Source organism: Castor canadensis, chromosome 16 (assembly GCF_047511655.1).
Source record: "Castor canadensis chromosome 16, mCasCan1.hap1v2, whole genome shotgun sequence".
Taxonomy (NCBI): Eukaryota; Metazoa; Chordata; class Mammalia; order Rodentia; family Castoridae; genus Castor; species Castor canadensis.
This window is the reverse complement of record NC_133401.1, coordinates 7,519,903-7,533,616: the sequence shown is the minus strand read 5'-3', so window position 1 is coordinate 7,533,616 and position 13,714 is coordinate 7,519,903. Positions and strand designations below refer to the sequence as shown.

The 13,714-nt window shown below is 51.6% G+C and overlaps 1 protein-coding gene and 1 long non-coding RNA gene across 3 annotated transcripts in view; one reads left to right on the top strand and one right to left on the bottom strand.

Moving 5' to 3' along the window:
• Positions 1–3,068: 3,068 nt before the first annotated feature.
• The window catches only part of Wdr62 (WD repeat domain 62), a 40,268-nt gene continuing 29,622 nt past the window's right edge, over positions 3,069–13,714 (bottom strand). Inside the window, exons 20-32 of one of the 2 annotated variants that reach the window (XM_074057028.1) lie at positions 12,321–12,454; positions 10,006–10,058; positions 8,069–8,287; positions 7,061–7,188; positions 6,625–6,728; positions 6,246–6,356; positions 5,856–5,990; positions 5,458–5,569; positions 5,219–5,342; positions 5,079–5,139; positions 4,296–4,922; positions 3,655–3,812; positions 3,069–3,572 (exon numbers count right to left, since the gene is read on the bottom strand). In XM_074057028.1, the coding sequence (XP_073913129.1) occupies positions 3,309–3,572; positions 3,655–3,812; positions 4,296–4,922; positions 5,079–5,139; positions 5,219–5,342; positions 5,458–5,569; positions 5,856–5,990; positions 6,246–6,356; positions 6,625–6,728; positions 7,061–7,188; positions 8,069–8,287; positions 10,006–10,058; positions 12,321–12,454 (2,230 nt within the window). In that variant the 3' untranslated portion in view covers positions 3,069–3,308. Of the gene's footprint in view, positions 3,573–3,654; positions 3,813–4,295; positions 4,923–5,078; positions 5,140–5,218; positions 5,343–5,457; positions 5,570–5,855; positions 5,991–6,245; positions 6,357–6,624; positions 6,729–7,060; positions 7,189–8,068; positions 8,288–10,005; positions 10,059–12,320; positions 12,455–13,714 lie in introns of those variants that run through there. The other variant, XM_074057029.1, reaches the window with a different exon arrangement.
• Positions 5,990–12,568, top strand: LOC141417832 (uncharacterized). The gene is made up of 3 exons (XR_012442442.1): positions 5,990–6,143; positions 7,360–7,459; positions 11,401–12,568. It is a non-coding gene; the product is annotated as an uncharacterized lncRNA (long non-coding RNA).

Here is a 13,714-nt window from a genome sequence, read left to right as displayed (position 1 = left end):
TTGGGGATCCAGACGCGGAAATATCCGGCCAGCCCCAAAGGAAAGAATTTCCTCCATGTTTTTGAATTATAAGCAAGACTCATTTTAGCCATCCCAAACCGAGTTTCAATGCTTGGAAATTTGGCAAAACGGCTAGGTTTGCTGGCCAGCATGACCACACGAACCCCTCCCCCAAAGTATAAAGACCCAGGTAAGAACCACCATTTGAGTCTTTTTTATTTTTTGGCGGTATAGGGTTTGAACTCAGGACCTCACACTTGTTAGGCAGGCACTGTACCACTTGAGCCACTCCGCCAGCCCTTTCTTATGTTGGGTATTTTTGAAATAAGCATTTAGAGTCTTCTTGTGGGAGATGTTTCTACCTTTCCTATTTCTCCCTACTTTGTCATGTTTTACTAAAATAAAGCTTTCATCTTGTGAGACCCCCTCAAAATGTGTTATCATAGTGGATCTCAAACTCCTGAGTTGTGGGCAGACTGGGAAGTTGAGGGACTCCCCTCTGCCTTCCCTCCTGCAGTGAGAGGACTAAGGAATGAGTCTCCCTGGTTTTGTGGATCTCTAAAGATCACATGTAGAGTTCTTAGCATAAGGCCTGGTAGCAGCACACACAAGACTGGGATGTAGGAAGTTATGAGGGATGAGGTAGCTGGATAGGCTTTTGGGTGGGTCTCATCCGACCCATTTGTGAAACAGGATTTTAAGTGATTCTGTCTCACAATTACTGGACTTCGTGCAGTCATGACTGGTGTGCCTGGCAAGGGCAGATGTGGGGCACAGGCAGGGGTGAGCTGGCAGATGGGTGGGGAGAGCAGTGTTGTTTCTTCTCAGGTGCCCTATGCCAGCACCAGTCTCCTGGGGAAACTGGCTCCTGCTTCACTGCTGGAAACACAGCGATGGGGCGGGACGGGGGTGGGGGTGGGGGAAGACCTGGAGCCAGACATTTGCCTCCAGGCCTCTCACTGGCTCCACCCTGCTCTTGATCCTGGAAGGCTGAGGGTGGGCTGCATCACTTTGGGCTGTTGGTAGGATCTGGATAGTGGACTCCCCACCGATTGGGGAAGGGGGGTAGGTGCAATAAGGAAAAGGGTTGGCTTCCCAGTTCCCGCCTGTGGAGTAGCCTCAGGGCGGGCCCCCTCTCCAGGACCTGCTCTGGGATCTTGTTCTGTCCCTTTGTGTCTTGTGCCTCTCTTCTGGCACCAGTCCTGGGCACTGTACCAGCCATGGTGGTTTCCCTAGTTCCTGCCCAATCCTTTACAAATGACCTGTTTGTTAAACTCTTTGGAATATCCCTAAAACCATGGCATTGGCTTCCTGCTGGAACAATGCGGGTTTGCATGCTCCACCATCAGCAGTGGGGGCTCCACCATCAGAGGTGGTTTCTTAACGTGGTTGGGCAAGTCTGATCCTTCCAGGGCTTAATGTCTTAGCATTTGGAAGAGGGACATGACGGCCTACTCTCCTTTCTTGCTAAGAACCCAATTCTGTTTCAACAACATGCCCAGCAAGGCGCAGATGGTCCAAGCAAATTGAAGCAATCTCCATTCCCGTTGCCCATGACTAATCTGACAGGGAGGCCTCTGGGAAGAATTTGCACTTCTTTCTTGCTACCCTTATGTCTGCCCTGCTCTGACTGGATGAGGATGTATTGCTGGGTGCTAGAGCAGCCACGTTGTAACTGGGAAGCCCTAAGCTGGAGGGTGAAACATTCAGAGGGTGAAAAGTAGGAGAGAAGAGGCCAGGTCCATGATGATGTAATAAGAATAACAAATATCCTTATAGTTTGGGTCCCTGTAAATTAGTTTGCTACCTGGAGCTGAAACTTTTACTGATTCAGAGTGGAAGGAGGAGTAACTCCATAGAGAGAAGTCCAAGTGGTCTCTTGTGTCCAGGTAGGCTGGACACCAAACCTCAGGAGTTTCTACTAACAGTGGGCAAATGAGGGAGGTGGGTCACCAGTCCTGCGAGGCCCTGTGTGGGCCTGGAAGGAGCCTCTGGGCAGAGTCAAGCCTGTCTACAAGCTCTGGGCCACCTGGGCTCCCTGAGGCAGGTGGAGGAAGTTGTGGGAAGCAATAAGACCCTGCCCCATGGCAGCCCACTATTCCTCACTATCCTCTTCCTCACTCACTCCATTCCAGCCTTCCTGGCTTTGCAATTCTTCACGTATCCCATGTCTGATCCTCCCACAGGGCCTTTGTTCTGTTGTCTCTATATGTTCCCTAAATGTCCAGTCAAGCATTAGCTCAAGTGTCACCTAGGAAAGGCATTTCCTAGCTCTTCAACCAACACAGTAAATCCCCCAGCCCGTCTACAACTACGGTTATGGTTTTAATTCCCAGTCTAGGAGGTGAGTTCCATGAGGGGAGCCAAACACCTGATTTGTTCCTCTTTCCCCACTGGGAACTGGCAGGAATTTCCCAACAACTGCATGATTGGGCCTGATGTGTGTCACATTATGGCAGAAGGCCGTGTCCTCGTATTGAAGGGTACAGCTCTGCTAACAGGGAAACCTAGGTTCAAATCTCAGCGCAGGGACCCTGAGCAGGAAATTGGATCTTTCTGAGCCTATTTCTGGTAAGCCAACCAAACGTCATGGAAGAGTTCACAGGCCACAGCAGGTTATGTGATGGCACCATGCTTTTGGAGAGGGCCCTGCCCTTGCTGGATTCCTTTCTGTAGGACTTGGGACAATAAGGGCGTGTGTGGCTGAGAGTGACCTTTTCAGCAGACATACCATGTGGCCAGATGCCTGCTGTCTGGGGGGAGCTGGTATTAGAGACAGCGGATCATGGGATGTTGAAGCTGGACCCCATCCCCCTGCTGGGGAAGAAATCGCAGTTCCCAGCTACTGGGTGGCTTGAGCCTACTACGGGAAATGTCCAACGGATGAGCTCGTCTCCCCTCAGTTTCTCCTTTTGCAGAAGGGACAACAGCAGCCTGGACCTTTCAGGATCTAGTTTTGGCCTGGCCCAGGGGTCATGAGCCAGTGATACGGCAATGCATGTGTTGTGGACAAGATCAGGTTGTGGTGACCATGACAGCTCTATGAGAGGCATCAGTACTGGGCTGGCGACAGGCAATGCAGGAGGCTGGCCCCAATTCATTGCTAGTGTTCCCTGTTTGCAGAACCCCTTAATAGGGCCTGGCACTAAAGCAAACATGAATCCCAGGCTTGTCCACCATGTTTGCATCACTGTGTCCGCTGCCTCCCTGCATCAGCTATGTGGACAGGCCGGATAGGTACCAGGACTACTGCTCCATGCTGCCAGTTTATTTGCTTAAAATACCTGTTTCTCCAGAGCCTTTAGCCCTCAATCCCCCCTCGCCTTCCTCCGCACAGCCTGCACCAGCAGCTCCGAGTAGTGTTCTAGCAGGGCCTGCAAGTCTGGGCTGGCCAGGGGGCACAGTGTGGGCGGGGATGGGGGATCTGGGCTGGGGAGGGGCTGAGCTGGGGCTATGTCAGTCCCAACCAGCCAGTCACTGGCTTCCAGCTGGCTGTGGATCCAAAGGAAGGCGGAGGCCAGCTCAGTCTGTGCCTGCTGCTGCTCTGTGCCCAGCTGGCTGCTGGAGCGCAACTGTAAGGAATAGTAACCTTGTCAGTGGCCGCAGATCCAGGAGTGCCTCAGCCCTTCCCAGCCTTAGGCCTTACGAGCTTACCATGTGGTAAACGTCAAGGGCTTCTCGGAAAGTAGTCTGCAGCCTGTTCAAGACACTTCTCACATTGCGCAGCTCCAGGGGTGTGGGGAGCAGGACTTCATCTGGCAGCCCAGGTTCTCCCCAGTGTCCAGAGCTGCCCAGGATGGAACTGGGGGCACCTGGAGTAGAAAGGAGGGAGTAAGCAGATACTTGGGCTTTCTAATTGCTCAGAGAGAAGCCAGAGACTGGGCTGATCTCAATCGTCTCTGTCTGGAATGTTTACCCAACCCCCCTAGGTCTCTGCCAGATGTAATCCTCTCTCTGAAGCCTTTTCTCACTATCCCATTTACAACAGCAACCAGGGGCCCCTTTTCCACTGCCCAACTCTCTTCTTTTTTCTCCCCTTAGCCCACATCGCTTTGTGGTAGATAGGACACTTTCCTTAAAAGATTTTGTCTGGCCATCTCCCCCAGTTAAGATGTCAATTCTCTGCCCTCATGTTTACTACCATGTCCCAAGTGTCAGGGACCTAGAAAAAAGCCCAACACGTAAGAAGTCCTCATTTAATATTTAAGTGAATGAATGAGTAACAGTCCCTGTGGCCAGGTCAAGTGCCTAAATGAACTTAGGGGTCAGTCCCTTCTTCCAAGAATGGTACTTACCAGGGCTGGGCTCCAGGAGGGAGGCAGTGCTATCAGGGACCCCCAGCCTGGCCTCTGGAAGCTGGGGGCTGTTGGGGTGGGCAGGAGGGGTGAGGGGCTCAGGGGTGGGGAGCTTTGGGAGAAAAGCAGAACTGTGGAGCCTCAGCGTGCTCACATCCACAGGGCTAGGGGCTAACAAGCTGGCTGCTGTGACGGATGCACCAGGCCGGGTATCCCCGGGCTCTTCTGGCCACACACATGTGGTGGTTGGCTCCAGTGGGGATGGGGACAGGAGCCTATCACAGATGCTTGACAAGGTCAGTCTCAGGTTGGCTCGAGCCTCATGGTTGCCCCAGGAGGGCAAGACAGACTCTTGCCCCTCATTTCCAGAACTGGAAGTGGCCTTGGTGGTGAGCTCCTGGTTCAGAGAGGCCAGCTCCCCCATGGATGAAGGCCTATGGAGGGGCCTAGTCAGCTCAGCCATGACAGGGTCCTTACTGTCCCCGAGGGAGATCTTGGCACGGGAGCTGGCAGTGGTCTCCATGTAGGAACAGGTAGAGGGGACACAGACACTCTGAGCCAGGCCCAGATGTGAGCCAGGGGTAGATACAGATGTGGGTGTCGAAGGCTTCCTGTTTGTGGGTGGCACTGAGGAGGAAGGGACACGGGGCTGTAAAGGAAGTAGATGGCTAACTCTCACCCCCATCACAGAGCTGACAGACAGGGCTGCACCCAGGGAGGATTCCACAGGGAGGTTCTGCTGGGCACCCAGGGCTATTTATCTGGGACTGGGGAGGCACTCACTCAGTTGGCACCAGGCCTCCAGGGTGTTGAGGGGCTCCTCAGCCTTACCCCCAGAAAGCACCTGCAAGCACAGTTGAAGTGAGGACAAGACCTCTTGGCTCTCAGCCCTGCGCCCTGGGGGCGGGGACCCCAGTACTCACGTTGGTCCCGTCTGGGGAGATGTAGCCAGTACCTGCTCTCAGGGGCTCTGCTCGGCCAGTGGGCTTGACCTCTGGAGACCTCACAAGGTGCAGGGGCAGCCGAGGAGGGAAGGTGCGGGTGAACCTGGAGGTGGAAGCCAGGTGAGAAAGGGCATTCCTGCAGCCCTAAGGTGCCGCAGGGACACGGCTTTGCAGGAGTTGCAGGGATAGAAGTGGGAGTGAGAAAGACCAGCTTCTACCTGGGTGTCTTCTGGAGGCGCGAGAGAAATTGGGTGGAGATGCTTAGCCGGGGATTGAAGTAGTCCTCGGCCTCCGAGAACTTCATGTCCTCCAGGGATCCTTGGAAGAGCTCTAGGGGGCAATGCCAATGAGGGCCTCAGAATTCCCCTCTCCCCCAGCCAACCAGCCCTAAACACAGGCAGACCCACAGAGCAGTGGGTGGATCTCTAGGACCCCATCAGCAGACACACCTGCATACATGTCTCAGGAGTGAAAGAGGTAGGGAGGGGAAGAGCCATGTAGCTTAGTCCTTAGGATAAGAGTGGGCTCACCTGGCTCCAGGGAAAGCCCCACTCCAGGGATGTGCCCCACATTAGATGGGTAGCCCAGGCAGGTCCAACGCAGGGCTGGGTCCTACCTTCAGGGGTTGTGTCAGTAAGCGTCTCAAAGTGGTGGCGGAGAAACTTCTCCTGCTCAGGGGTCTGGGGTAGGGAGCTGTTGGCCAAGCCTGGCCCCTCAGGCCGGGATGTCTCTTCTGCTATAGTTGGGCATCCTGGAGAGAGGCAATGGGAGGAGAGAGGGCGGGGAGAGAGAAGCTGTCAACACCATGAGTCATGGCAGACGCTACTTGACAATGGAGAAAGTTGGACTCGCCCATCATACACCCTGTTGCCACCAGGCAGAGAAGGAATGGCCAGTTTTTCAGGTGAGGAAACTGAGTCTCAGGGCTGATGGGGGCCAGCGGTTATTATCTATTGTGGCTTCCCTTAGCCAGGCCCAAGCACTGCCCTTCCTTTGTCTGGTTTACCTGGCTCCTGGGGTATTGTCACGGAAAGCCGAGGATCTGGGTCAGGCTGTGGAGCAGGGAAATGGATGGTGGCAAAGCTGCACTCCAAATCAGCCTCTGACTCCCCTGAGTCTGAAAGGACCAGAGCCAAGGTCAGGAGCCCACTGCCGGGGCCCTTGCTGGGTGGGCCAGGGCACGTGACTCAGCTGCTGTGGGCTTCTTTTGCCCCATCTGGAGGATGGGGGTGATAATTGCACCCTTGCCCCACTTTTATGAGCTAGCAAGTTCTACATCAAGAAGATGGCAGAGCTGGGCTCTCAGCTGGTGTGTTGTTGGACTCAAAGTCATTATCATGCCCAGAAAGAGGCTATCCACAGGGTGCTTGACTGCCCCCACTTACCCTCAGGTGGGCTCTGGGCTTTCGAGTTGATGGAGGAGACCCTGAGGTAGGATTCACCCTGATGTTCCCCAGGCCCTGCCTCAGCCTCCTTTTCACAGTATTCGCTGCAATGTCAACAGAGATGGGGTTATTCTGGCCAGTAATGAACCCCCACAAATCAGAACCCCAAGGGCCTGCACTGTGCTTCACTGGGGCATTGCTTCAGCCTCTGCTTCCTCTTCCAAATGTTTCCTTCCCATAGACTCCCACACCCCACCTGGGACCAAGGAAACTGAGGCTGCAGCTGAGGCTGCTGGCTGGGCTCCTGCCCGTTGGTATGTCCCCACTTGCACAGGCCACTAGAAGAGCAGAGAGCAGTTCTTCCAATCTGAGCCTATCAGAAGAAAAGAGCTGCTTCTCTCCAACTACGGCTCCCCTTTTGGCAAAGGGTACCCACCTGTCTGTTCCTGTGACTGTCACTTCTGCCTCCAGAGAGTAGATGAGCTCCTCACTGGTCTCAGACGACTCCCTCTGCAGGGGCAGGAAGGAGAGGTGCCCGCAGCCATTCTCCTGGGGACTCTCTGACTAGGGGTGAAGAGCAGAGCCACCATGAGGAAGCGTGGCCCCCAGGCCCTCACAGACCGCTAGCTGTTATACCAGCAGTGGCAGAGCAGGAATGATACAGCAGCCCTGATGCTGGATACTGAGCAGGGTCTGCTGTTTGGCCTGGGCTCTGCATGGTGGTTCTCTTTATAGGTTAAGGAATGGGTATGGCTCCAAAACCGGTAAGAAGCCCCACCCTGCCAGAGTCTCTCTACATGCTGTTCAAGAATGGCAAACCAGTCTACGGGGAGAGGTGAGAACACTGGTTCCCTCAGATGGGGGCACAAGTAGTCTTCCAGGAGGAAGAAAATGCTGTGTATTTTAACTTGTGTGTGAGTACATATGAATCGCACAGGGAGTTCACCAAGCTGTATAGTGAGATCTGTGCACATTACTGTACACGTTATTGTGTAAGAGAAGAAAATGATATATTAGAATACAAGAGAATTTTGTTTAGGAAGATAACAGAGTAGGAGCTAAAGTTCCTCGGGCCCTGTAACAGCCCAGGCCCTTTTCTTAACCGGCTGTATTCCTAGAAAAGTCCTCTGAGGCAGAGATCGTTAATGCCATTTTTTGGAACATTGAGGCCCAGACAGGCAGGACACACAGCTGTTTGTTCAAATGCCCCCGCTCTGCTCCGGGCCTCGAGCTCTTAAGTCTCAAATGACCCACTCCCAAAGGCTGCCTCTTCTGCCACAGGCACCCCTGTGCCCTAGGCCAGAGCTCATAGCCTGCCCTCCGTCACCCCGTCATCCCTGCAGCCAGGAGTGAGACGGCCAGCTCTGTTTTCAATGTGAGAGTGGCAAGGTCTGAAGTCTTGGGCAGGCAGTCACAATGCAGGGGCTGTGTGGGCAGGACATACCTCACTCAGCAGGCCCGCCAGGTTCTGTGGCTCCATTGTGTCTAAAATGGAATCCTCCAGGCGTTCAGGCTTCATGGGTGTAAAGTAGCAATTCAGGGCCCGGGCATCCAGGATGGTCTTAAGGGGCTCCTGGTCAGCCCGCTCTGCCCAGCGGCCGTGTGGCTGGTAGCTGCGCTTGGTGTGGAAGGTTGAACCATCTGTCACATCATCATCCCCTAGCTTGAAGGACAGAAGATGGTCAGGCAGCCCCTAAGTGCTTACCACCTCCAACCATGGACACTGCTTGAACCTCATACAGACTCGGCTTTAAAGACCTTCCAAAAAACAGCTTCCAGCAGTACAGCTTCAGCCCAAGCCTCTCTCTTAACGTGGCTGCGTTACATCTCTGGCAGGTGTTCAGCATGTACTCCAAAGTTAGCATGCTGAAGACGCCATTCCCGACTCTCTCAAACCCTCCCTCCTGAAGCCTCCGGACTCAGTTTACTCTCTGCAGTTGCTCAGTTCCCCAAACTGTGGGATCATCCTTAGTCTGTCCCTTATGCTCCACCATGTTTCTTCTGGAAATTTTGTTAGCTCTGCCATCCAAATACTCCAGAATATGGATAATTCTCCACAGCCCCACCATGGTCCTACCTACCACTGCCTCCTACCAAAAGTGTCATTTGGAAAGACAGCAGAGCATAGCTGTTTGAGAACACAGGCTCTGGAGCTGGCCTGTCTAGGGTCAGTCTTACATCTTTTAATACCTAGCTGTGTGGGCCCCGACAAGTCACTTAACCTCCTGGGACCTCAGTTTCCCTGCCTGTGACATGGAGATAAGAAAAGCTCCTACCTCAATGAGGATTAAATGAGAGCTTACATGTAAAAGGCTTAAACAGAGTGAGTGTGCCAGGAATATTTGCTGAATGTCATACTGTGTCATGTGCTGGTGAAGAGAAACCTGGGGCCTGTGTGAACACAGCCAGGAGCTGATATTTAGGCCCCAACCTGAGGTGTGACCCACATTAGGATTCTGCTACCGGCTTCTAACCTCCCAACACTTAGCCTGTCTCTCACTCAAGTCAATCATCATCCCTTCCATCTTATACTCTTGGTCCTTTACTTTCCCTCACATTCAACTGACTGGCTCCGCCTCTAAATTCATCTAGAATCCAGCCATTTCTTCTTCCTGCTCCAGTCCCCAGCATTTCCTTCCTTGATTTCTTACTAAGCAGCCTCCCCCCTGCTCAGCCCAGTTTGTTTCCTATGTACAACTGAAAGGATTGTCAATACCTCCCTCAGTGCCGTGGGGAAAAGCAGAGGGCAGGAAGGAGTGTCGAGGGACTTTGCCTGAGCCTAATGCCCCAATGCCCTGGCCTGTTAACTCCCTGAGCCTGTTCTACCCTTCGTTGCCTCTCTTTACCCCACCCAGTCACCTCAACCTGCCTGTTCTTCCATTAAGCACAATCTTGCCTCATGGCCTTGGCACCAGCAGACTGTTCTGCCTGGAACATTCTCCCCCAGTATCTGCACATCTCAATTACTTTGATTCTGCTCTAATCATCTAACCACTGAGGTCTTTTCTCCTTACCCTAAATTATCATCCCCCAGACTCCTCATTTTCCTTTTCAATGTAGGACGCTCTATAGGATGTTTCAGCTCCCAACATACTACATGATTCACTCAATTACTTTCACAATAAGGGCTACTGTCCTTCTCCCACACTGGCAAGTAAGCCTGTGGAGGACAAGACTTTGCCTTGCTCACTGCTAAATCTCCAACAGTCAGAACTGCTCCTGGCACAGGGCTTACGGGTTTTATGAACCAAGGGCTGCCTGAGCTGAGACTGGAAAGATGTGAGGGTTCTCCAGGGAAGAGGGCTCCCTAAAGAAAGTAGACCATGGGGAGGGCCCCTCCTTTTTCAGTCCCTAGGCATCCCACTGTCCCGGAAGACTCACCAGCCGCTTTGCCCATAATGGCAGCTTGCCGTTGGTCAGTAGGCACCGAGGATCTACAGAGACATATGGGATCCATGAAAAGGACAAAAACCCAGAGACAAATGGGCATTTTCCAAGGAGGCAACACAGGAAGCAGGAATCCATGTATCAGAAGATATTCAACTTCACTAATTGTCAGAGAAATGCAGATTTAAGCAACAGGACACAATCTTTTATTCATAATACTCACCAAGATTAAAATATTGGGAAAAGAAAAAAGAAAAACCAGAGTGAGGGAGATCAGGTGTGGCAGCATCGGGAGGCTGAGGCAGGAGGATCACAAGTTCTAGGTTAGCCTAGGCTATATAGTGAGACCCCCATCTCAAAAAACCTAAACATCTGGAGCTGCAGAGTGGCTCAAGTGGTAGAGTTCCTGCCTAGCAAATTCGAGGCCCTGAGTTCAAACCCCAGTACCACCAAAAAGAAATAACAAACAAATTCCAAAAAACTAAAACATCAAAACAAAAACAAAAGTGTGGGGAGAGGTGGGAGTGTGGCTCAGTGGTAGAGCACTTGCCCAGTATGTGTAAAGCTCCAGTTCCGTTCCCAGCACCACCAAAAAAGTAGGGCTGTGGGGGTTGAACACAATGCTGAATGGGCCAGCAATTGAATTTGGAGACCTCTTGGGATTCTCTTTTTAAAATAACCAAATAAATAAATAGCCTGGGCATTGGTGGCTCATGCCTGTAATCTTAGCAACTCAGGAGGCAGAGATCAGTAGGATCGAGGTCCAAAGCCCTGGAGAGTGGGGGGTGGGGAGGATAGCTTATGATACCTTATCTCAAAAACACCCAACACAAAAAAGGGTTGGTGGAGTGGGTCAAGTGGTATATAGTGCCTGCCTAGCAGGCACAAGGCCCTGAGTTCAAACCCCAGTACTGCAAAAATTAAACAAATAAATAAAATAAATAAAAATAGTACGAACTCCAGGATCCAATGAGCCACTTAGTCTCTGTCCAGGAAAAACACTAAGCACCTGACGCAAAGCAGGAGGCCCAGGAGCAATGGGCACAAACTCCATCACAACATGGTATAAAATTAGGAAAAACTAAATGCCCTCCTAGAGGGGAATAACTCTGCTGGGGTGCTGGTCAAAGGTGAGGAGCAGAGGGTGGGGCATCTGTTGGTGGATGAGACGGATGAGATCCTTTTGAGAGGAAAAAGATACAGAACACCATCCTCAGTAAAACACCATTTAGAGACACAACAGGGTGTGCTTCCTGTGGATTCAGCAAAAGGCCTGCAAAGATTCAGACCAACCTAGTAAAAGTGGTCAACCCAGAGAGGATGTCGGATTGGGAGGAGGGGCAGGGGACAAGGAAAATCAGCTTACTCTTAACGTTTCATTTTCCCCAGGTTGAATTCTCACCTTGCTGTTGCCTATCAGCAAGCCCCTGCTGTTGCCTGTTGGAAGAGACCACACCCTAAAAGCACCCAGTGCTGTCACTGTTCCCAGCTTGTCTTGTAGCTGAGAGCATCCTGGCCAAGGGGATCTAAGGGAAACCTGCCAGGGACTTCTGGGAAACAGCTTCCCTTCTAAAGGAGATTTTCAATATTCCTGACCACTTCAATCATGTCTCTGATGAGGACTGATGCAGAAAAGCCAACATTTACAGAGACTGGCATTTCATAAAGTTGTTGCACCATTCTATTTGCCTGAACAATAGAATCTTTTCTGTCTTCTTGGAAAAACACCCTTCTGTTAATAACCCCCTGTTGTTAGGCCCCCACTTTTGGTTAGGTGTTTTGAATGGAGCTGACTAACTGCCCTCAGGAGAAAGCACATGACTTAGTACTAGCCGATCACAGTGACTGGCTCAGAAATGGGCCATGATTCATGTCTAGAACTTTGCTTGAGCTATTAGGAAAGAGGGCTCACATCTCCTCGGTTTTATAAACCTGTAGCTTGATTTGTAAACCTGGGGAATCTTTTGCCCAGCAAAGGGAGAATCTTCCTGAGAGCAAAGCCAACATGAAAAAAAGCAGTGGCAAAAGATGGAGCAAAAAGACCTTCCTTTTAACATCACCTGACTACCTGGATCCAGCCTTGCCTGAAGCCAATCCTCTGGAATTTTCAGTTATACCAACCAAAAAATTCTCTGTCCAGCTTAAGCCAACTAGTCTGGTTGTTATTACACTGATATGGTTATTGAGCTGCAATCTGTGCCAGACCCAGGTTATTACATTTTAATGTGTGTCAGGCCCTGAGAACAAGGTAGTGGGCAAGACCTGGCTGTGATAATCAGATAGGGGCCTCAGCTGGGCTCCTTCCTGACCTGAATCAAAGCTCTCCTTGGATGGGGTCTTCAGCAGCTCTTCTGGTTCACCCTCCTCCTCCATCTCATCTTCTGTCTGCTCTCCAGGACTTAGGGAGCAAATCTCACTGGGCACGGATGCATAGGTCTCCTGCCTGAAGCCAGGATGGAGGACAGAAGGAAAGAAATACAAGTAAACGGGGTGTGGTAGGGGGACTTGCCTAGAGCCAGGCCTTGTGCCAAGCTCAACAGGAACATATATTCTTGGTCTCTGTCAAGATGGTGTGGAAGGCCTCTTGCTTGACACACCCTCATCCCTAGAAACCTGTCACTCCAACAAATGAAATATGCAAGGGCACAGCCAGGCGCTGGTGGCTCATGTCTATAATCCTAGCTACTCAGGAGGCAGAGATCAGGAGGATCGTTGTTTGAAGCCAGCCTGGGCAAATAGCTGGCCAGACTCTATCTTGAAAAAACCCATCACAAAAAAGGGCTAGAGGAGTGGCTCTAGGTCCTGAGTTCAAACCCCAGTACTGAAAAAAAAAAAAAAAAAGGCAAGGGCACAGAGATGAGATGGGGGCAAAGCAGACAGTGAAGCTGCAGTCCTGGGCCACCAACTTCCCTTCAGATGGGTGCAAAGTGGCTTTGGCTCCTTGGGATTGTGGGAGACTAAACTATGCTCAGCAAGGTGGCCCAGGAGCCAGGACCCTGCTCATGGTAAGATGTGAGCCTCAAAACCAAATGCCAAAGGGAGCTGTGGCCATCCCCTTGGTGCCCATGTCTGTGACACTCCAATGCCACCTCAGGACCAGAGGCTCTTGTCAGGGCCTGGTCCCCCAGGCACCTGAGAGCTTACATGGAGGCAGCAGAAAAGCCTCAGGGGAAGAGGCATAGACAGGGACAAATTCAGAAGTAGCAGAGGAAACCCCAAAATTCTTCTACTCAAAATAAGCACCCCTCAAACCAATGCCTCAAATAAAAAGTTAGAGTCCAGCTAGGCATGGCAACTCACAGCTATAATCCCAGCTACTCAGGAAGTAGAGACTGGGAGAATAGAAGTCACAGTCAAAGGCTGGCCCAAGCAAAAAACGCCAAGACCCTATTCAAAAAATAAAGGGCTTAAGTGGTAGAGTTTAGGCCTAGCAAGTGCAAGGCCCTAGTTCAAACCCCAGTACTGCCAAAAACAAAAACAAAAAATCCCTAGAATCTGGGTTTGCTCCAAATAAAGCTGATTTGTGGCATAGGTTTTTTTTTTTTTGGTACTGGGGCTTGAATTCAGGGCCTACACCTTGAGCCACTCTACCAGCCCTCTTTATTATTATTTGGTTTTTTTGGGGGGTTTTTTCGTGATAGGGTCTTGAGAACTATTTGCCTGGGCTGGGTTTAAACCTTGATCCTCTTGATCTCTGCCTTCT